The following is a 24168-nucleotide window of genomic DNA, read 5'->3' on the forward strand; positions in this document are numbered from 1 at the left end:
GATGTAAGGTCAAATCTCGGTAGAGATGGGGCAGGGTGCCTCTGTGATCACTAATCAAACATGGGGGAGTCAAACAGATTGAATTTGGAAGGGCTTGTTGGAATACAAACAAATCCTACATTAATAGAATAAGAGAAAAAATAACAACTTATAAAATACATTCATACTCCAATGATTGAGAGGCATTAGATGGGCCAAGTTGCATCTGGGAGAGCTAGACTGCACCTACAATTAGAGCCAATTTACAGGAAGACAAACTAAAATGGAGCCAACTTGCTGAAAATAGACTCAAACGAAGCCAATTTTGGGAAAGACGAGCTAAAGTGAAGTCAATACATCTGAGCATTGTATTTTTCTTTTGGTAATCATGTTTTTAGTATGTAGTATCTGTCAATTTCTTTTCAGGAATGATAACTAATCTCTTTCAAAAAATCTAGCCGCTTACCTTCTGTCCTGGCCTAGCCGAGTTGTGAACTTGTCCCTTACCAAGTTGCCAAACTCGGTTGAAGGTTTACCAATCTGACCAAGACTCGGTCAAAGGTTTACTAACTTGACCAAGCAGTAAACTCATTATTGTCGAGCTACTAAACTCGGCCCAAAGAGATCATGTCATCAGACAGATAAAAATACAATATTGTCACCGCGCTGCAATCACGAGATAAAATCCTAAAATTGCCAATGTGCCGATAGACAGTAAAAACCCTAAAATCATCAAGGTACATCTGCTATATATACGAGAATCAAAGTCTTTTTTGCAGGTACCATCCTCATCTTGGAGCGGGCAACTTGCGAACTAGTGGAAACTCACCAATCTCATCAGAAAAATCGTCACCGGTCCAATCTCAGGTGAGAACATTTTCAATGGAATTTCCACCTCCAACAGTTTCCTTATAGTCAATATGTAGAGCAATATTTTAACAAGTGATCTATGACTGTAATTTCAACCCCTATGTCAAGACTTGGAGTCAATCTGACCACATCGTGAATGTAATTGTTACAGCATGCTCTCATTTTTTTTTTTTTTTGCAATTCTCCACAACATCAAAGATTGTAACAAAACCGCAACTACAACCACAATTTAAAGCCGTAATGTGGAGAGACAAGCTAAATAGAGCCACTCTCCAGTAACAAGAACTGTGCCTACATATTCCCCAGAGAATATAATCAGTATACTACTTCAAATCTGAAAACATTCAACATTGTAAACTTTTATTACAGGCATGATAGTATTATAAGGAAAGTAAAGTATCACATCAGGAGTTGTATGTTGCACTAAAGCGAAATTGTTTCTCATTCATTGAAGGCTACAATACAAACAACTTCACACTAATGGTTCCTACGTACATTCCTATAATTCCTTTTTTCCCCTGATTTGTTGCGTCTCTATATGCTTATTGTCTCGAAGCAAAGGCAAACTAACTCAAACACCAAAGTTGAATACAACCCATAGTTCATAAACTTTTGTGTTTTGGTACACAAAAGTTTAGGTGAATTGGGTACTAGAGACTGACCAAGGTTAGAGCAGTCTCAAGACTCTATAAATGTTTATAAAAGTATTCATAAATTTTAGAGCTGTTAAAACGGGCTAGCCCGGCCATGTGGACCAGTCCACCTTAACCCACTTTAAAAACGAGTCAATCCAATCCGGTTCACTGTTGATTTTTCAGAAAAAATTTGGTCCGACCCGGCCCACCACGGGTTGGCGGGTTATACGGGCCAGCCCACCAGCCCACCAAAAATTAAAAAAAAAATTATCAACAAAATTTAAAATTTAAAATTAATTATAAATTAACATAATAGTCATAAAATTAGCATCATTAATAGTCATAAGTCATAACTCATCATATAAAATTAAATACAAATCATGATAAAAGTCCAAAATAAAAATTTTCAATATCCTATCATACAAATTTAATTATAAATCATACTTAAATTTTTATTACAAAAAAAATTGGTAGATTGGTGGGCTACCCGGCCCACCACGGGTTCAGCCCGGGTGGGCCGAGTCAAAGTGGGTCGAGTTGAGATATACCCACCTACTATAAAATTTTAATTTTTTTTTGCCCGACCCGGCCCGTTTTCAAGGTGGGCCAGGTTGGCCCACGGGTCCCAGCCCACTTTAACGGCTCTAATAAATTTCTCACTACCAATGTTCTCACATATGCAAAATCAATCATATATTCTTTTGAGATCCGAACAAGATTTTATGTCGATAAAATAAGAGAATAAATAACTATTTATATCGTTGATCAATAGCCTAACAATTAAGATTTTACAAGAAAAAAAGTTTGTTTTATAATGTTTATTTTAAATTTTTAAATTTTTTTCAAAGTCTTTTCAAAATCATAGCGATATATCCCATAGAATTTTATGATCGGAAGAGTAAGAGATTGAGACCCTTTCTAGAGTCATAGTGATTTATCTCAAGCTATCAAAATGGGCTGCACACTAAATTAAGCATATTTTCTTAATAATTTTATATATAATTTAAAATTTTTAAAAATATCTAGTAAAAGAGACTGAATACTTTTCAAGCTTAATTTTTACTCGCTCAACTTAACCCCATACTTTTTGAGCCTAAAAGTACAAAATTCAACTCAGCTCGATTGAATTAAAGATTAGAAGATATACAAAAAAAAAAAAAAAAAAAGTTGTCTTATAATGAAATATCTTACAATACTTTGTTATTAAAAATTATTTATACCTACAATATATATTAGTATATTCTCATAATTGTTAACAAAATTAACAAAAAAATGTAGGTATAGATTATAATAACATACAATATATATTAACTCATTCAAAATTCATGTTAAAATAGTGTATGGATATATGTCAAATAAATAAATAAATAAATATATATATATATATATATATATATTATTTTTAGCAACATTTGTTATATGTCACTATATATAATATTTCATGGAAAAATAAAATTTGAGACCCTCTATCAAGATTAAAGAGCATTCTTGTGAATAAATAATTACTTTATGATAATTTCTTATCATTTATTTAGGATTATGAATCTTTCTATGATTTTGGTTGTTGTTTTGGATTTATTTGTTATTGTGAGTTACTATTTATTAAGTTCATACTTAAGGTTATAGCAGATAATGTACTTTGACCAATTTTTTTAAAATTAATTTTAATATGACTGTTTCTTTATCTGGTTTGTCCTAATATTTTGGATGGCATGATGAAAATTCGTCACTCTATAATTTTAGATAATTGCAATGATGTAATGGATTTAATTAACAAAACTACAATATACATTGGATTTGGAGTTTTGGAAAACCAATCATAATTCATTATTTTCAATTAGTTATTAAATTACCAAAATTATTAGTTCTTTAGAGCTTTTATTAACTGTTGTCATTAAGGATAATAATGTGAGAAAAACAAGTATTAAGATTATGATAATTGAATTGAATGTCAATAAGCCAGCAATTGGATAGAACGTAGGTCATATAAGAATGGGTTAATATCTCAATACCTACATAGGTACTCCTTAAGTTAATCCATAATTAAATTATTGTCTATGCTCTTGCAAAATCTCTAGTACTTTTTTTTTTTTTTCAAATCTACAGTACTTTGGTTGCTCGCTTTATTTTCATTTCTTATCCTTTTCAATTTTTTTTCCAATCAAGACATCATTTTTATTGCCTAAATAATTAGATTCAGTACTTATCAACAATCCTTGTGTAAGGATATTTTGAGATGTTAAATGCTTATTTTTATCAATTTTTAAATTAGTACACCTACACAATCACAACAGTCAAAATTTGTATTGATACGATAATGCATAATTAAGTGGTTAATAACATGAGAAAATTTTAAACTCTAATTGGAAAATATAAGTTCTGAAAATTCGTGCGATGTCCTTGTTTCTTGGAGCAAGAGATATCCATGGAAGCCCAAAATCCTTTCTTGGTTTTCATTAACCAAACTAAACCTAGGAATGATTTTGTAAACTAAAAATGCAAGTCTCAGCCACGTCACATGCACGTGCTACATGTGCAATTAGGAGCACTATGATCCCATTATGGCATCTCTTCGCTGTCTGCACTATGGTTTTCTTTTTCTATCAATTTTTTAAGTGCTGAAAGCTGGTTCTGGTTTTCCTTGTCACAAATGCATTTGGACACACAACACAAGTAACCAAAGTTTTCACTTCTAACTTCTAATAACATCTCCCCATTCTCCCACCAAAGAAATGTGAGATGGAATAACCATCAGACAAATTCAATGAAACAGCCATCATAAACATTTTTAATTCAATATTTGAAGTTCTCATTGTCTCTCTCCAATAATAAGGAAGGATGTACTTCACTAGGAAGCTGCTATTTCACATGGCTTCCATCTGTCTTAGTACGTGGAAATGGTATCAGATGTGATCTATGCAATAGAAAGGGCATAGTAATATTGTCACTAATTAATTTAATTTCTTGTTATAGCAGTCCACACCATGTGTACATGTGAATATTGGAAGCAAGAAAGGAAAAAATAAATATATTGTATATGATTAGTGGCAGTTGGTAGGTTCAGACCATGATTGATCAAGTGCTGCACTTTTCTCCCATTTCCATCTGTTTTCCAATTCCTCTTATAGTTTATTCTCCATTATTATGAACATGTCCCTAGCTTCAAATATTACTAGCTTCTTCATCTTCAATGACTAATTTTGTGTTTTGTGAAAAATAAATAAATAAACCTACTCTAGGGTCTAGAAATTAACAAGGGCCATTAATTGCAGGATGCATTTGAAGATTTTTGCTGGCACATATGCATATGATTCTATTATTTCATTTCACCAATGGTCAATTGAGTGTATAAGTGGTGCATTAGTTTTAAAAATACCTTGTACTATATTTGTGGCCCTTGCATTTTATTTTTACTTTTTTAATTTAATGGGTAGTAGAATAGAACTTGTCTTATTTTCAAGTTTCTTTCGCCCTATAACATGGAAAGATTCCCTTATCAAAATCATAATGAATAATTAACATTTATGAGACTAAAACCATCAAGTGGATGATCGGTGGTGTTTCTGATCTCTATTTCTTTAATCCTTTTTTAAAATTTTCATCTTTCTCCCCTTCTCCCCCGTGTGTCTTTCTTTCTTCCTTTCCTTTCTAGTGGACTAAAAAAATATACGGTTTTTTCTCTCTCTGTTAAAAGCTATTCTCATCATCACATGACTTTGGTTTGGAATTTGATGTTAAGATAATCACAAGTACATCAATGTTCTTTGGTGGATCCTACATTAACCATATGTTAGTTGGCCCACTAATGCATCATTTCTGAATCTTTGTCATACTTAGAAGTTACCCTTCAATCAGCTCTAACTAGAAATTGGAAGTCCACTTTCACACTTAAAGAGGCTTAACCAGAAACTTTTATTCAATGTACTGGGAAAGATTCTCTAGACAATGTTTTTTGTCTGAAAACAGAACCATAAAGCTCAAAGGGGCTTGTAAATAAAGTTCCCTTTAACAGTGTGGTACTGTGATAGTTATATTCTTCTGTAACGTTTTTTTTCAGTTTTTCTCTTTCCCACAGCTGGTGTAATCTCCACTATAGATTGCTGAATTGATGAATATTTGTGAAAGTGTGAGATCTAGTGTTCAGATAGTTTAATTGGAAAAGTAACTCAGAGATGGGGTCAGTAATTATTATGAATACAAATATTAATGTAACAGCTACAAAAGAAGATTTTAAATTTGCATTCCTTCACTCACAATCTTGTTAGCCAGAATGTGGTTACTGTAAAATGGAATTCGAAATAAACAAATAAGAGATAAACTCTTTTTGAATAAAAAAAAAAAAATGAACTGCATTATCCCTCTTCAAATTAGTAGAAACTAAAACAGCATTAAGAACCATATTCTCTCCCATGTTTAATGTCGGATAAACTCCTAATAGGTCCAAAGCTTCACCTGTCACTACTTGCTCTGTTGCACACTACTATCTGCTTTGAAATACCACTTCATAAACCTAATTAGTTCTTAAAAATTGACCGAAACTAATCATCTGGTTTATTTATTGGTCATATAATACACAGAATCACATGCATTTGTGGTTCTTCTTTCAACCACTTTCTCATAAACTAGGCATATCACTCTTTGCCAGTGTTGTGTCATCCCCATAACCTTCTTCCTCAGTTTCACTAGAATGCAAATGATGGACAACTGAGCCATTAGAATGAAGAAGAACAAGATGCAAATGAAAATGCAGCTTTTCATCTTCTTCTGTTACATTGGTTGTTTCTCCTATAGTTTTGCTGCTGCTGCCACAAATGATGAAGTATCAGCTTTGCTTTCTATAAAAGAAGGTCTCGTTGATCCGTTGAACACCCTTCGAGATTGGAAACTGCATGACAATGAACCAGGAAAGGATGCAGCTCACTGTAACTGGACTGGCATCAAATGCAACTCAGCTGGAGCAGTAGAGAAGCTTGACCTCTCCCACAAGAATCTCAGTGGCAGGGTATCCAATGATATACAAAGACTTAAAAGTCTTGCTTCACTTAATTTGTGTTGCAATGCTTTTTCATCCCCATTGCCTAAATCCATAGCCAATCTCACCACACTTAACAGTCTTGATGTAAGCCAAAATTTCTTCATTGGTGACTTTCCATTAGGCCTTGGAAGGGCATGGAGACTTATAGCCTTAAATGCATCCAGCAATGATTTCTCAGGTTCTCTTCCTGAGGACCTTGGAAGTGCCTCTTCCTTAGAGATGCTGGATCTCAGAGGCAGCTTCTTTGTAGGGTCAGTTCCAAAATCATTCAGCAACTTGCATAAGTTGAAGTTCCTTGGTCTATCTGGGAACAATCTCACTGGTAAAATTCCTGGAGAGCTGGGACAACTTTCATCACTGGAGTATATGATCCTTGGGTATAATGAATTTGAAGGTGGTATTCCAGAAGAGTTTGGCAATCTCACTAATCTTAAGTATCTTGATTTAGCAGTAGCCAATCTTGGTGGTGAGCTTCCAAGAGGATTGGGAGAACTCAAGTTATTGAATACAGTTTTCTTATACAACAACAATTTTGAAGGCAGAATTCCAACAGCAATTGGCAACATGACTTCTTTGCAGTTGCTGGATCTTTCTGATAACATGTTGTCTGGAAAAATTCCAGCTGAAATAAGTCAGCTGAAGAATATGAAGCTTCTTAACTTGATGGGAAACCAGCTGTCTGGTCCTGTGCCTTCTGGCTTTGGAGATTTGCCACAATTGGAGGTACTTGAGCTATGGAACAATTCCTTGTCAGGTCCATTGCCTAGTAACCTTGGCAAGAATTCACCATTGCAATGGTTGGATGTCTCATCCAATTCACTCTCTGGAGAGATTCCAGAAACTCTTTGCAGCCAGGGCAATCTCACCAAGCTCATACTATTCAACAATGCCTTCTCTGGTCCAATTCCATCGAGCCTATCAATATGTCCTTCACTTGTTCGTGTTCGAATTCAGAACAATTTCCTTTCTGGGACAGTTCCTGTGGGTCTTGGCAAGCTTGGGAAGCTTCAAAGGTTAGAATTGGCTAACAATAGTCTTTCAGGTGGAATTCCAGATGACATTGCTTCTTCCACATCCCTTTCCTTCATTGATCTCTCAAGAAACAAACTCCATTCTTCTCTTCCTTCCACTGTCCTTTCAATTCCAAATCTGCAAGCTTTCATGGTCTCCAACAACAACTTGGAAGGTGAAATCCCAGACCAGTTCCAGGACTGTCCATCCCTGGCAGTTCTTGATCTCTCATCAAATCATCTATCTGGAAGCATTCCAGCAAGCATTGCTTCATGTCAGAAGTTGGTAAATTTGAACCTCCAAAACAACCAATTCACTGGTGAAATCCCAAAAGCACTAGCTAAGATGCCTACATTGGCCATGCTTGATCTTTCCAAAAATTCCTTGACAGGCCAAATACCTGAAAGCTTTGGAATTTCTCCAGCCCTGGAAGCACTCAATGTCTCATACAATAAGCTAGAAGGTCCAGTCCCAGCAAATGGAATACTAAGAACTATAAACCCAAATGATCTTGTGGGCAATGCTGGCCTATGTGGTGGTGTCCTCCTTCCATGTGACCAAAATTCTGCATACTCATCAAGGCGTGGAAGCTCACGTGCAAAGCACATTGCCACAGCTTGGATCACTGGAATATCAACAATCCTAGTTATTGGTATTGCAATTTTGGTAGCAAGATCTTTGTACGTAAGATGGTACACGGAAGGGTTTTGCTTCCAAGAAAGATTCTATAAGGGTGGCAAAGGGTGGCCTTGGAGATTGATGGCATTTCAGAGGCTTAGTTTTACAAGTACTGACATTCTAGCTTGCATCAAGGAAACAAATGTGATTGGAATGGGAGCCACAGGGGTGGTTTATAAGGCTGAGATACCACAATCAAATACAGTTGTGGCAGTGAAAAAACTGTGGAGAACAGGAACTGATATTGAAGTGGGAGGCAGTGATGACCTCTTGGGAGAGGTTAATGTTTTAGGGAGGCTAAGGCATAGGAACATTGTTAGACTATTAGGATTTCTTCATAATGACGTTGATGTGATGATAGTTTATGAATTCATGCATAATGGCAACCTGGGAGATGCCTTGCATGGTAGACAAACAACAAGACTTCTTGTAGACTGGGTTTCACGCTATAACATAGCTCTAGGAGTTGCACAAGGACTTGCTTATCTTCATCATGATTGTCATCCACCCGTTATTCATCGAGACATCAAGTCAAATAACATATTGCTTGATGCAAATCTTGAGGCAAGGATAGCAGATTTCGGTTTAGCCAAGATGATGATCCGGAAGAATGAAACAGTCTCCATGGTTGCTGGATCCTATGGCTACATTGCCCCTGGTGAGTTACTAGTTCATAAATCTTAATTTATCTGGTATTAATATCTACATTGGCTTCCAAACTAGTTTATAGTAAGTAGGATATTTAGTGTAAACATCAGAGAACATATCTTTCAATTAGCATGCCATTAGATATAGAAGATTGTTGCTCTTCCTTAGATGTAGAAGATTCATATTCATGACATTTCAATGATTTAATATTTGGCAGAATATGGATATGCCTTGAAGGTGGATGAGAAGATTGATGTTTACAGTTATGGAGTAGTTTTGTTGGAGCTTCTCACAGGAAAGAGGCCCTTGGAGCCAGACTTTGGAGAGTCAATAGACATAGTAGAGTGGATCAGAATGAAGATTAGAGACAACAAATCTCTAGAAGAAGCATTAGACCCTAGTGTAGGAAACAGCAGGCATGTTGTGGAAGAGATGCTTTTAGTTCTAAGAATAGCAATTCTTTGCACTGCCAAGCTCCCTAAGGACAGACCAACCATGAGGGATGTCATAATGATGCTTGGAGAGGCAAAGCCTCGCAGGAAGAGCAGTGGCAACGATGCAGCTAACAGCAAAGAGACCCCAGTTTTTAGCACTTCACCAGTTAATGGGCTAATGTAGGAGCCAAAAATCAGTTCATCCTGTCCATCAACCAGTTTACAGCTGTAATTTTGTAATCAGCTATGCATATTCATCTTTAACATTTTAATTGGTATATCAAGATGTATTGATTTTTGCAAATAAATTTTCTTTTGTATCCTGTTTTTGGTACAGAGCCATAGATTTGAATAGAGACCAAGAAGCAATTGTACCTATTATCCTTTGAATAAGAATAATAACTCTGTAGACGTACAAATGAAGTAAACAAAAGTAACTTGGTCCCAGTTTTTCTGTTTCTTTTTTTTCTTCTTTACCTCGTATAAATATGAGAAACTTTCATTAGCAAAGATCTATTGGATCGATGCACTCAAAAAAAAAAAGGCACGATTCCGTTATTCATAATCCCAACAAAAAAAAAAAAAAAAAGTTCTGACCAAAAACAAAAACAAAGATAAAAACTGACCGGAGTAAATAATGCATGATTGAAGATCTAGGCTCTTAAATAGTGTTAGACTAATGGTAATAAATTAAAATCGTATTACTTTTGCCTAGAACCGAAAATGAATAGAGTTGAGATGAGGAGAGTTTGGTTTGACTTGATAACATTTGGTTCAATTTATAGATAGATTCAAATTTGATATGAATTTTTTTTTAAGACAAACTTGATTCGATTCAAGTTTGTCAACACTTTAGTTTAGTTCATTAACTTAAGTCATATGAATTAAAATTCAATTATTTTTTTAAATCTTTTATATTTGAAATTTTTAATTTAATAATAGATTTTAGATAAAAATAATTTTTTAAAAGGTAAAACATAAATTATTATATTAGCTTTACAAGATTAAAAGATATGACTCTAAAAAAATATGATTATAACTAAAGTTTGTATAAATTAAAATTATTTCACCTTACATAAAATAATAATAAAAAATTTAATTTATAATCATAAAATTCTAAAATGTTTATTATTATTAATTTATAACTAAGTTTTGAAGGTCCTTTTAAATTTTAATTAGCTAAAATTAAATAAAAAAATCAATTATATAACATCTATATTTATATATTAAATTGTTTCATGAATTAAACAAGTCAAATTATACAAAACTCAAATTCGACTCATTTATTTATTAAATTCAATTTTTAATTCAAATTCAACTCATTAATTTATAAACTAGTTCAACAAATTAATTATTGAATTATATTTTGAACTATTTTTAAATTGATTTGATTCATTATCACTCCATACCTTTAATCAATATTCTCATTTCAGGTCCACTTTTTCAAGTCTAAATCGAAATCGTATGATCACAACAATATATTCACAACCGACAGATTGCCGAAATTCCTGGCAAGAATTCTTTCTAAATTCCACAAGATTGCTTGTGCTTGAGAACAGGATGTTTTTGACCAAAACATTGTTGTAAAACAAAGAAATGAACAAGATAGTCTGGACCACCAACAATATGACAATATAAAGCCGATAACAACTCTTAAAACAAATCTTAAAACGTATAAACACGTATTTTAACTTTGTTAAACGCAAAAGACACAGCTCGTGAATTCCATCCTTTATAGTCAAGCAAGTTCTACACGGAGAAGGCTAAAATAGTATAACATCATTATGGTTTGATCCTCCTCTTCACAATAAAATGAGGAATCTGCTCACCTTCCTGATACACATTTTTTGTGCCACTACCACTTATTAATATAACAGCCTTATAGTTGTTTTAATTCAAATCTGTATAGCAACATGCAAATAATTCAAAAGGTATGAAAATATTTAGTGTGCCAACCCAACATGCTAACCAGAGGAGGTGTGCGTTTTTGCAACGAGTATTATGCGTCTCAAACTATCTTCAAAAGAGTGCTGTCAAATATAAAGCAATGGTTACAAACAGGGAAAACAGCCCTCTTATTTCAACTGAAAATTCCAAATACAATAGCAGGAAAAGAGAAGGCAATCAAAATTTAATAAGAATGGTAGCAAACATTTCATATTTACATTATTAACAAACAGCAATGCCTTATATGCTTAAGATTACATGAAATTGTATGGCTCATGTGCCCTCCAAGTGATATACCAAGAGAAATTGAACAAACAACATTTGAATTGAATCCAAAAACATAAAAATAAAAAAACCCGAGGCTTGATCATTTAAATATCAAAATCCATTACTCGCAGTATTGCTTAACTTTTCTGTGTTTTTTTCTCCCATATTTTTTACTTCTATTTGTGTTGTACATTTTTAGGCCATATTTTTTTGCATCCTAGCACGAGTAAAGATGCAAACAATATCTATATGGGCTTGCAATTCGATCTCCTGTTCTTTTCTTCCAATCTTGGAGCTGCAAATGAGTAACTACGTTAGAGAAAGAAAAAAGAGTAAAAAAAGTTGTTTTAGGAATAATGATGCATCTACTTACCAAGCCCATTAGCATCAGGTGTCCTCATGATTCTTAGCCTCCTCACAGAGCTAAGGAACATCCTGATTGCAATTTCAAGGACAAAGGTAGATAAATATCAAACCAGATACAACAATAGGTCATACACTTCAGCAAATCAATTGCAATTCTCAAATTTGAAGAGTTCATGCTTTTTATTCTTGTTGTTTCCCTTATTCAAGGAAAGGACCATAACCCTGTGAACTCTAGTAAAACTGTGCACTGAATGGCAGCATAAGCGTGATGAAATTGCCATAGGCTGTAAACTCATGAGCAAATAGTAATATATTTAAGCCTTATATCTTGAAGCTACTTTCTGGCAACATCAATTTTTCATATAGCATCCTGGGCCGTCAAAAGCCAATCAAGGGTAAGACTAATAAAGAAGTTTAAAGGTTTTCCTCCAAAATAATAAGTTTACAACATACAATAATATGGAAAACCATGTTTGTTCTGTATTAGCATTAGATGCACTGAGGCTTTTCCAAAGAGCTAAGGCTACCATCAAGAAAGCAGCAAGTACATCCTAGCACATAGTTGTGTACTTAGATTTGCCAGACTAAATGAAACAATACGCATAATATTTGAAAATGAATCAAGAAAGCAAATTTTAAGTGGATGGAAAAATATACTGCACGTCAATGATATCACTGGAGGAAGAAAATTAGTCACTAAAATCTAGAGTATCAACCAAATACTTACCACCAAGGAACATCTCCAACAAGCATCCAGTCTCCTTCCTTGTCTTCATAAGTAAGCACAAAGTCAGAAGAACCATCCAGCAATTTTGAATGCCCATCTTCTGCATTTGATCCTACTGACAACAATGTCAAAGCCATTAGCGGGAAAGAGGAATCAAACACATTGAAAGGAAAAAACTAAATGCTATGCTATATCTCAAAACCAAAATGCACAAGTCACCAATAGAAGAAAATGACATGCCAGAATTGTATTGATGAAAATAAAATATCAAGTTAAGTAGTTTTGTTTTGTATCCTTGAAATTCGTTTTATTTTGATCTCACCTGCTGCACGACTGAAATTATGATTCTTGAAAGAAAAGGAGTACATAAGACATCTATATTTTATACACAATGAGAAAAATAAAATGAAAGGTAGAGTAAAAGTTTAAATCCCTACTGCAGCCACCTTCATAATGTAATTCACATGTGCTTGTCAGCTTTTCAACCTTTTTTGACAATAGTCAATCACACATACGTCCAGATTTGGCAAAGTGAAAAAAAGTGGGAGAAGTTATCATCATATCGTACCAAAAATATCCATTCCAAAGGATACCAGCTGGTAAAACTAAAATTCATGGATTGAATATGTGGGATTCCTTTTCCAATTACTTATAAAATCGGTAAGGGGCGACTCTAAGTTACCCATACTCATAGATACCCGATATGTGAATGCACATAAGTGTACTAAATTTAGATTTTGAAATTAGGTGTTTTGAATTATTTGATGATTAAATAATCATAGGTGCATTTTATATGTTCTTTAATAAATAGAGATTCATATTTAAAGAGGACTCAAGAAAGAAATGGAAGAGTTAACTAGATATTATTCACCAAGCACATGAAATCTCAGTGGTCTTGAAAACATAATATAATTTCATACAGGAGTTGCATTGTCTTTATTAGGAGTGTGAAGACAGAGAAAAAGTCACCTTTGTGAGTAAGGACTGTAGCTGATTCATCAAACATATCCTCCAAGGTTTGAGCTAAGGTTTCATAGGAACCATGAGCACTCAAATCAACCTTCCTTCCAATTGGTATCCCATCCATTTTTACTTTCACAAACAGGGAACTCCTGAGGTTTCCTTTTTCTTTGGAAATAATGTTGCTACTATCACTGCCTCCATCTGCACTCTTCCTTACCCCAGAACTATTGCTTGCTCTTTTGTCAACTATAGAATCGACTACTTCCGTGGCTGGTGATTTTGCATGACTATTATAGCTGTTCATTCTATATGCTCCAAGTGGAGGCCATCCAACAACTTGACTGCAAACAAAAAATAAGTGACAATTTACAAAAAAAAAGTGATAATTCCATCAGCAAGGAAATGATAAAAATTATTCAACTATTCAATTTATTCTGTTTCTGACTTTCTGGAAAGGGCATGAGACCAAGAACATCATTGAGAAAAATTAGAACCAAAAACATGACCAAATGAAACAAGGTCTTTTTCACATGGCAAATTTTTTGTTGAAAAATGTAACTATGAACCAAACATTTTTTTATATAAGTGACACCACTACAAAGTCTACAATTAAAAAGCTAGAAAATTTCCCTACAACTTATGAATTTAGTCTATTGATGTAAAACTCTCCATACTTCATAGTCTATGTGGGTAATTTGTACAGCATAAGTGGGGTTACTGATACTTTTGCTAAACAATTAAGGTTGTCAAAATTTAATTGACAAACCAAACAGATGAAACGTCATAGTTGGTACTTAGAAGTTTCCATATTGATTTTTTCTTTTTTTAACAGCAAGCCTAGATCCTAAAATACACGTTATTTAAGAAATTGTAGATGTTTCAGTGGATAAAATTTTAAATTTTCTGTCAGTCAATATTCTAACACTTCTATTCAACCTTGTTCAAGACAGATTTCTAGAATCTTCACTCAATATCTCAGTCGTTCATATATTCATGAAGAATGTTGACTTTCAACAGTATTACAAAACTCAAAAATATGTATGTATAATCCCACTGTAATAAAATATTATTGAAAAGCTCTTTCTAATACACTTTATTAATAGTCACGCCTCACACTGCTCAAGAAAAGTAATCTTCAAAGCATGTATGAGACACGATCCAACAATAAAGTCGTGTATTAACATTAAGACTATGTATAGATATCCGACAGTGAGTGAAATGAAATCGGATGTAGAGGAACGAAGATCTTACTGCCTTAGAAATTAGTCTTAGAACCTAACTCAATCTTACAAAACCGACATATAAAATGAAAATTGTTCAAATTGTATAAGCTCTATTCTAGCTAGGTCTCTAATAGATGTAAGACTAAATCACCACTGTCAAAGTTGCAATTAAGGCAGTCCCAAATAGGCTGTAACCAAGAAGGGCTAAGGTTAACCGCCCTTAAGGCAGCTTTTCAACACTCCTCCTCGAAGCTACAATCCTAGAGTGTGACAAATGTAGGTGGCCCAACAATGGATCTAAAATAGGTTTTGATACCATCTTAGAATTTGATCATAGAGTAGAATCTAATTCAACTCCACAAATCTGACTTGAGGTAAGAATTGGCCAAACTTGATAAGCTTTGTTTAAGCCGTATCTCTAACCAATGCACACTAGGGGTGACCACAATAAAGTAATGATTTCATTGTATAGATAGTTTAAGGATATAATGGAAATAAAGAGTGTCAGAGTGATTTCATAGTATACCGCAAATCGAAGGGGGAGCAAATAAATGAAATTCATTTGAATATTAGTTCCCTTCCATTCCACGTTATCTTATTTGAAACAATAAAAGGTATAGCATTCCACTCCATCCCTTTCTATAAATCCAAACATAGCAATTAGCAGACATATTTAATAAGATACATGTTATAGCATAGTATTATGAATGCAGTTGATGAGATAGGAAATAAGAAGGTTAGTTGATTTACCTGGGAGTGGGAGTGGTAGCGGGAAGAAGAGAATGAGAGGCAGAAACGGAGGAAGCAGAGGCATAGGGAGAGAGGGTTAAGGAGAGAGCCAATTGAAGATGAGATGAAGAGTCCTGTGAAGAGTTATCATCTTTAGACATTGTGTGGAGTGAATGTGTGTGAAGAGTGGGTGAGTGAGTGAGAGCATATGAAGAAGAAGAAGAGAGAGTGGCGTGTTATAGAAGAGTGAGTCATTGCAGTGTGGCCCACGTGTTCCATCTCCTTCTATTGAAATTGCAAGTGCGGTAGGACCCACAGGCCCCAAACATTCCGACAAATAACATAACATCCAAATGCCAATATCAAACAACAAACAATGTAAAGCCACGTTACTCCTCGCCACCTGGCATGGCATTTCTCCACACCTCTGGACCCCACACCACCTACACATGGAATTCTACAATAACCCCATATGCTTCAATTCATCTTACCACCAAGTATACTTTTTTGGTAAATAATATAATATATACACGTACGTTACTTCTTAATAAACACACTTCTTTTTTTTCTAATACCTTATAATGTTATTCTCATTTTACAAACAAAAAAAAATTCATGCATTCCTTCTTCTTTCACTTTATCTCTCTCTAACTATTTTTTTATTTTTTTTTCTTGGTTCCTTTTTCTTGTAATACATTTACACCTCATCTTTATTTTTTTCAAGCTTTATTTTTGGACTAAAAGATCATTGTTGAGAAGAAATGAATTGGAATGTGGGCTGAGGAATGAGTGGGTCGAATGAAGCCAACGCATACAGTCACAGGAAGCGAGTGTTAGAGAAAATAGAATTTGAAAGTTTTTGAAAAGTGAAAACTCTTGGCTAAAAATAACATGAGCATTGCTACTGCTACAGCCTCCGAAATATAAAGCCGAACTTTCGTCAGAAATATTAAAAAATTATTTTATAATAAATTTATTAAAAAATAATAATTTTTTAATATTTTAGACAAAATTTCGGGTTCCTTTTCAGAAGATACAGCATTTTCTAAATAAAATATAAGGATATTTGATAGAGGACCATTCTTGAGACATCGTATAGGGGGCTTATCACAAGGTTTATGGCTAGGAGAGTAGAGAAAGATGAAGAACACATCACACCAAAAGCCATGATCATCATGTGTGTGGATTTTGATTTTTGGGTCCTCTCCTTAGCTTGTTGTTTTCCTTTCTTATTTTGTCCTTGTATATTGGGGGTACATTAGCTATTAGGATTTTATTGTGTATTTTTATTTAGCCTTTGTATTATGGGACAAAATTAGGCTTAAGATTTATTTAGGAACTTAACCTTGACTAGTAAGGTCAAAAGTCCATTTCTTTCATTTTTTAGGACTAAGGGTGCTTTAGTCTTTTTGGAGAGATGAGAGTTATTTCATTTTGGCTGCATCTAGGGTTCATTTAGGATGCATTTGAGCTTGAAATTTTCGGCCAAATGCTCCCAAGAAACCCTAGGATGCTCTCCTCTCTCTATAAGTACTTTAGTCTCTCTACCTTGTACTCACTTTGGAATATATGCATTTTGAGTGAACCTTTGTGTCTCAAAATCCTTCCTTATTCTCCTAGGGTCCTCATGCCCAACCTCCTCTCCTCTCTACCCTAAAGAGAGTTTGAGTTTTCCTTGAGTGGCCTCCACCAACCCTTGATGGAGAGAGCTAGCCAAGAGCACCATAAACACCTTCCACCTTCTCTTCTCCATTTTTGCCCACCTTGACCCCCACCTCTTCAATATTATTTTTCCACCACCCTTGAGGAACATCCAGCCATCATCCTTCTTCCTAGTCCATGAAGAAAGAGGGAGCTCCTCCTTGGAAGCCAAATAACACACCATGGAAGAAAGGAGCCCATTAATATTTTTGAAAAAAAATAATGAAATGAAATTCTAAAAAATAATAATTCTTTTGATACTTATTATAAGAAACTAGTTAATTTTATTTGTTTTATAAAAAAATCATGATATATTAATTTTACTCTTTTTATTTATTATTAAATTGTTATGAGATTAATAAAGATATTATTTTATATTAAAATTTATGCATTAATATAAATAAATTTAATAAATGATAATTGAAGAGTTCAAATAGTAAGAGAGAAAATTTATTTATCTAATTCTCTTTCATTATTCATCAATGAAAAATATATATACTCACAATAAGGACAAAAGATAAAAAAATAAATTTTATATTTTATAAAAATTATAAAATGTGTTATATAAATTCTGATTGATAGGTGGAAGTAATTAATAAAAAAATATTTTTATATTGATTTTTATTAAAAGGAGAGATTTTGATCTTATGAGAATAGATCGGAAGGATGGAGTATATTATCACTGCCAGCACATGTACATATACATACATGAAATGAAATATGGGATACCAACTTTCTCAAGATAAAAACGCATTTTTATCATATCAAATGATCACATCTTGCTATTCTTATGAATTATTACCACAGAATCATTGGTAATTCTTCTCGTGGTAGACACCCTGATGATACGAACAATAATTTCTAGAGCATTTAATGGCTGGATATGAAGACATGTTTTGGTACTTCCAGGTTCTAAGAGGTAGGAAATGAACGATAACAGTGAAAGAAAATCATAGCAAATTATAATGTTTTAATGTTTGTAGAGAAGAAAGGGGAATATATAGGGACTTGTAAATTTAAATTTTTTTAGAAAGTTATTCAGAAACACTGTAGAAAAGACACGAGAATGTAATTATAAAATCAGTGTACAACTTCGTATATAAAATTTCTACTAAGTGTCTAACTCAGTAGATCAAATAACATGCTTAAATTATTGTAAACACTTTTTATATAAAATTAAATTTTTATGTCTACCTCGGTGTAAACCCTTTTTATATCAAATTTAATTCGTATGATTAAAAAAACCACATTCTTTCCATTCCGTTCATTCTATAGATTTTAAAGCAAGAACCAGCAAAATTTATATTTTCATCATTTTATTTTCAATGTTTTATCTTTGCAATCTAGAACGTATCTTCTCTCAACTCAAGAAATGTCAAGTTTAAAATAGAAACAAGTCAATTTGTTGCCACAAAGTTAGTAACTTGAATCAAATGAGACTTACATATTAAACAAGTCATGTTATTTTGGATCGAAACTAGATTTTCTATGTTTCTACTTCCCCAATCCCTTCTCCCCTCCTCCAACCACTAGAATAATCAGTGGTTGAAATCCAAGTGATTGAATTAGTATATTTGTTAATCAATTTTAAAGACTTAAAATCTGTTACCATGCATATAGATTTTAAAATGTTTTTAAGTATAAGTGGCTTGGTCCTTGTACTCCTTCATTGAAGATAAGAGTTCGAATGTTCCTTCATCAAATACCAGAGTTCAAACAGAAGTATCAATTTACTTCTATAAAAATTGACCTTTAGCAATTCTTATATTAAAATAAACCAAACTTAAAAAATCACTATTACACTTTTGGCAGTTCACACATTCATACTTTTTTAACTATTGAGTGAATTTTTAGTGTACATTATTTAGTTTGAATTATTGTGAATTTATGACCACACAATGCAAGGAATCAAAACTAAGGAAACCTTAATTGCACATAAGATCAAACATTTTGCAACCTGGGCCCAAATCATGGATTGTTTCAAAGGCCCAAAGTTGCGGGAGGGGGTTCATCCTTGATTTGTGTTAGGCTCCAGATGATTGCAGAACAACGGTGTCCATTAGGTGGCAAAAGATTAACTGAGTTGGTAACATCAACAAAGATTCTAGCACTCCTGTTAATGTGAGCATGAGGTAGTAATATCACGTTTAAGGGTTCAAAGTGCAACCTTAAATTGTAAACAATGTTTGTAAGCATAAGATGGGGAGTATCAGCCCAAGATGAATAAATACTCGTTTTGAAAAATATATTAAACGAATAGATAGAACAATATATCCTATAAGTAGCCTGCTGAAAAATATATTAGATAGAACAATATATCCCATAAGTAGCCTGCTCACATCATTAAAATCACACGATTTCGCTCCATCCAAAATATTATATGCTTTGATATTCAATCGCTTGTTATGATCTTATCCCGGAAAGACATCTCGATAAATTAAAAAGATGAAGTGTTTATAAACTCTCTTAATCCCAACTCCTATGCAATGTACAATTTTTGGCATACCAAGGCAATATTAAAACCCGCTTAATTAGACAAACTGATCGACATAGAAGCCTCCAGGGACCCAGTCGGAACACAAATATGATAATCAAAAGTGCATCTAAAACAACCAAAAATTCGAACCTTACGTTTGAAAAAATATAGGTATGAACTTCATGAAACTTAAGATAATTAAGCATGTACAATAATCGATACACGCCAAATTAAATAAGTTTATCTCGGCAGCTAATCACAGGTACTAAGGGGAGACATGTGCAGAATCCCATTCTCTTGTGCCTAATCACGTGGAAACGCTTTGATATCATGTCAAACTCAAATTTCAACCACCCCAAAACTTTCAGATAGAGCCACCTAACAAACTATATTACAATAATATCCAGCATAGAGAGGTGAGCATAATACGTTGCTTTCACTATCGCAACTATCCTTGCTATCTCCCACCAATACAACCATTGCCATTGTTTATGCTATCAGGATATTTACACAGTTCTACAGTTTGTACGCCAAAGGATCACAAGATCATCTAATTCAACAAAGCATTATCTTATCATATAGTATAAGATGCATGAATGACACGGCCTGACAGTATATGTAGTGAAGTAGACATGAAGGTAAAGGCTGCCAACTGGCAAGGTCACCCAAAAAAAGAAAAACTATCTCATTGCTCACTTCAGTAGAAAAGAAAATTACAGTCTCAAAAAAATAGCAAGCAAGATCATAAGGGAAAAAAAGCACAAAATAAGGAAAATTTACATCATTCTACAAGGCAAAATTTATTTCATAGTGAAATAAGACGATGAATAATATTTTAACACATTACCAAAAGAAAATTTGAAAACAAATTTATTCTGTCAGCCAAATATTGACGTTCACCTAACCTCAAAATCATGTAAACGGTTTAAAAAATAAAGATTGTCATTTAAGCTTTTATTGATTAGAACTCAATTTTGCCTTTGAATTTTCTGATGGATGAGGAGTGGACCCAGGGCAAGAAGTACATGAAAAAGGCCTGTCAATGAGATTGATCCGCAATGTTCGGTTCCTCTCCTCGTTCTCAGGTACATGGAGGAGAGCATCCATGATTAAAATGTCCCAATCGCGAGAAAGGAAGAAGGAAGACCAAGTGTCCTCTGTTTCAAAGAAGCCAAACCAATAATAATTCTCATTAGCTATCAAGTGGCCTTGGGTGTTCCCACGTTCCAAGCTAAATAGATCTTATAAATTCAAGTAGAATTCACAAGCAAAAGAATATATGTCAAAGTAAGCAAGCAGATTCATACAGCAAGCAGATCAAAATAGTTATACAGACTAAAAGAGGTTAACTGGCTGTTAGGAAAAAGTGTCATTCAAATCATAAAGATAAAATATTCAAATTGCTAACCTCCATTTCGAACAGCCTTCAACTGCAAGACACCAGTGCCCTGTGGTCCAGAAACAGGAAATGAACATGAAAGAGAATGTCTTTTATGAGCTACTGCAAGAGATGCATTATACCATGGACCTTTAACAATTGGTTCTCCAATAGCATCTATTACTGCCTGATTCTTGCTGACCTTTTCCATGGCCTTGCTGAAAATTTCAAAGCTAATAATTTTAGGGGATGTCAAGGTAGATAAAATTTTCAATAATGAAATGCAAAGAACAAAAGTTGAGCAACTCCTTTTGTGCTATGTTGAGCAACTCACGATGTAGTATTTACTATATAAATGTGAAAGAAAAATAAAAATAGAAGCGAATCTACAAAATGGGATAGGATGGTGAAGAATTTAAAAGTAGCAATTACTTTAATCAAAGTTAGAGGGCTACTCTCATTTATGGGTCAAGATATCACAAGGTAGTTATATATATATATATATATATATATATATATATATATATATATATATATATATATATATATATATATATATATATATATATATATCTTAGAAATCCTCCTTACTCCATGAGAAACCTTGTAAAGTTAGCAAACTAAATGTATAATTATTAACAGTAGTCTAGATCTGATTTGCATGCACCAGCTTTGTGCTTTTTTCATATCTGTGAAACTGAAAATGCCATACCGTGTTATATTGAAACAAAACATAACTACAAAATTTAGACACTAATTCGCCTACAAATTGATACTGCTCTAAATATGATCATGGCATTGTTATGAAGGAAGGATAAGAGAATGGTGATAGTTCAGTTAAAAAAGGAAAGGCTTAGGCTCCTTGAGGAACAGCTCCTCTCCATAGACAATGAAGGTGGGGAGATAGGAAATGGCATAAACAATGTAAATCAAATCATAAAGTCTATTTTGGCTTCCTACTCTAAAGTCTAAAACCACATGCAAAACTGCAATTCTTAATGATTTCTCTAGTCTGCTAAATGAATTCCCCATGAGACTGATCAATAAAGTAAATAACTAGCTATTATCAACTCATGATTCAGAATACCACGTTACAGCTCAACACATACCTGCTACATCCATGATAGATGGCAAGGTCATCAAGGGCACTTAGAGCAACACCACCAGTAATAGTAATTAAAACAAATGACACAGCCTTCCTACCATAGTATTTGCCTGTCTCTTCATCCACTTTCTTCGTGGAACTGCAACAGTATAAAAGATGGTCATCACAATCAAGCACCATTTTACAGTTCATATACCGAAAGCCATCGGTATAATTGGTTCGACACGTGTATTCTTTAACTGAAAATTGGGATTTGACCTCCAGCTTGAACCGATCCAGTTATACGGAGTTATACCAACTAAAAAAAAATATATCAGTTCATATTATGACCTCCATTTCAACAATGTAACGATGACAAAGCTCTCCATGTTTTTCACAAGCAAACGAATTTTCAGCTAAAACCCAAAAAGAAAAAATCCCGAAGGTTATCATTTTACTTCCTTTGTGTTAGGACTCATCTTACTATATTCTCAATTCAGACTTTACAGAATATGATTACTTAGTGGAGCAACGATACGCGAAATTTTAAAGGGTGGAAATTCAAGGGCAAAAATGGACTTATGAATACACTCAAAATCCTCATTTTTTTTTTTCCAACTTCGTCACACACATAAATTTACATCTAATAGAAACACAAAACTCGAAGAAGTTGTAAAATTTGAAGCCGCGGAAGGAACGTATGAGTATCAAGCAAGAGCCATTAAATCCAAAAGAAAGCAATAAAGAAGGAAATAGAAGAAGCAACAGAAAGCTTACGTGGAAAAGTGAGGTTTTGGCGAGAGTTTGAGTAAGGAACTTAGTCTCTTAGCCAACATGATCAATCAACAAATGTCGTGCTACGGAGAAATTGCGATGTTGTATCGTACGTGGGTATTCAAAATGAAATTTTGGAGGTTGTGTTTGGGAACCAAAATGGAGCGAAAGCTCAATTCTGAAAAACCCTAAACTCACAAGATGATGAAGATCGGAGAAAGAGAGCATTTTTTTTATTCTTCTTTCTCGGCTTTAATTAAAATCTATTATTTTGTGACCAAATTAAAATTATTTTAATTATCAAAAATTACTTTGTCAGAAAATCCTTCACTGCTAAAAAAAATTGTTGGTTAAACTTGGTTAAGCTGGGGGATTAGTGTATATCATGTTTTTAGAGACACTATTAATTACTTTTTTTTTCAGTAATATATTTTTGGGGAAAAAATTTGCTTTAAGATTCTAATACACAATAAAAAAATCTTTTCATCTAGTTTTTATACAATTACACTTACAAAACTCAAATTTGAAAACAGCAATAGAAATAAAACAATAAGTGATTGGTTAATTATGTTCCTGATTCCACCTAATTCTTAAATCTTTTACAAACTTATCATAAATGAGATGATTAATAAAAAAATCATAAATGAGATGGAAATAATAATAAAAGGCATATTAAAAAGTTAAAAACAATGTTAATATTCTTTTCATTTCATATCAGATCAGTATCTTAAAATTTTACCTTAAATACTTTATTAAAATTAATAAAGTCTGACAAAATATTTTTAATATAAATGAAAATATTAAATTAATGAAAACAAAAGTAATTGTTAATTTGTGTATTATCTTCTAGAATGAATGAATAAAAAATAAAAAATGCATTATAATAATTATATTCTATCTATATTTTTTTTACAGTATATACTATCCGTTTTTAATAGTGGGTAAAAACCTAAGTTTATATGAATGGATGAAAAATAAATCTTTCATATCTATAAATGTTGTTCGCTAATTAAAATTAGACAGAAATAGCAAGAAAAAACGATAAAATAATATATATATAGAGAGGGAAAAAGAAAGAAAGACAGTGATAGAAAAATGAAAAATTCTACATTCTCCGAAATAGTGGTCCGAAATTTGTTCCGAATACTTAAAAAATTAATTTAAACTGTAAAATTTTAAATTAAATAATTATTTTATAATAAATTTATTAAAAAAAATATGAATATTTTAAACATTCGGAATG

At 33.2% G+C, this 24168-nt stretch overlaps 3 protein-coding genes across 4 annotated transcripts; 1 reads left to right on the forward strand and 2 right to left on the reverse strand.

The window, feature by feature from the left end:
- The first annotated feature begins 5243 nt into the window (after positions 1–5243).
- LOC109803265 (uncharacterized) lies at positions 5244–9749 on the forward strand. Its single transcript, XM_020364764.3, has 2 exons — positions 5244–8866; positions 9074–9749. Exons 1-2 carry the CDS (start codon positions 6202–6204, stop codon positions 9472–9474), a joined length of 3066 nt encoding a protein of 1021 aa, XP_020220353.1. The 5' UTR covers positions 5244–6201; the 3' UTR covers positions 9475–9749.
- A 1671-nt stretch (positions 9750–11420) lies between these two features.
- LOC109804289 (auxin-responsive protein IAA13) lies at positions 11421–15749 on the reverse strand. 2 transcript variants are annotated; one of them, XM_020366094.3, is made up of 5 exons: positions 15534–15749; positions 13567–13901; positions 12598–12712; positions 11878–11939; positions 11421–11799 (listed from the first exon to the last, which is right to left on the reverse strand). In XM_020366094.3, the coding sequence occupies exons 1-5, from the start codon at positions 15671–15673 to the stop codon at positions 11750–11752; spliced, it is 702 nt and encodes a 233-aa protein (XP_020221683.1). In that variant the 5' UTR covers positions 15674–15749; the 3' UTR covers positions 11421–11749. The 2 variants fall into 2 exon arrangements, with proteins under 2 accessions (XP_020221683.1, XP_020221684.1); XM_020366095.3 differs by having other exon boundaries at positions 12598–12709; positions 15534–15747.
- A 4601-nt stretch (positions 15750–20350) lies between these two features.
- On the reverse strand, positions 20351–23158 carry LOC109803971 (cytochrome oxidase complex assembly protein). Its single transcript, XM_020365689.3, has 4 exons — positions 22929–23158; positions 22177–22311; positions 21098–21285; positions 20351–20846 (listed from the first exon to the last, which is right to left on the reverse strand). The coding sequence occupies exons 1-4, from the start codon at positions 22985–22987 to the stop codon at positions 20644–20646; spliced, it is 585 nt and encodes a 194-aa protein (XP_020221278.1). The 5' UTR covers positions 22988–23158; the 3' UTR covers positions 20351–20643.
- Positions 23159–24168: the final 1010 nt, after the last annotated feature.

Source organism: Cajanus cajan, chromosome 6, assembly GCF_000230855.2.
Source record: "Cajanus cajan strain Asha chromosome 6, NIPB_CcT2T_4, whole genome shotgun sequence".
Taxonomy (NCBI): domain Eukaryota; kingdom Viridiplantae; phylum Streptophyta; class Magnoliopsida; order Fabales; family Fabaceae; genus Cajanus; species Cajanus cajan.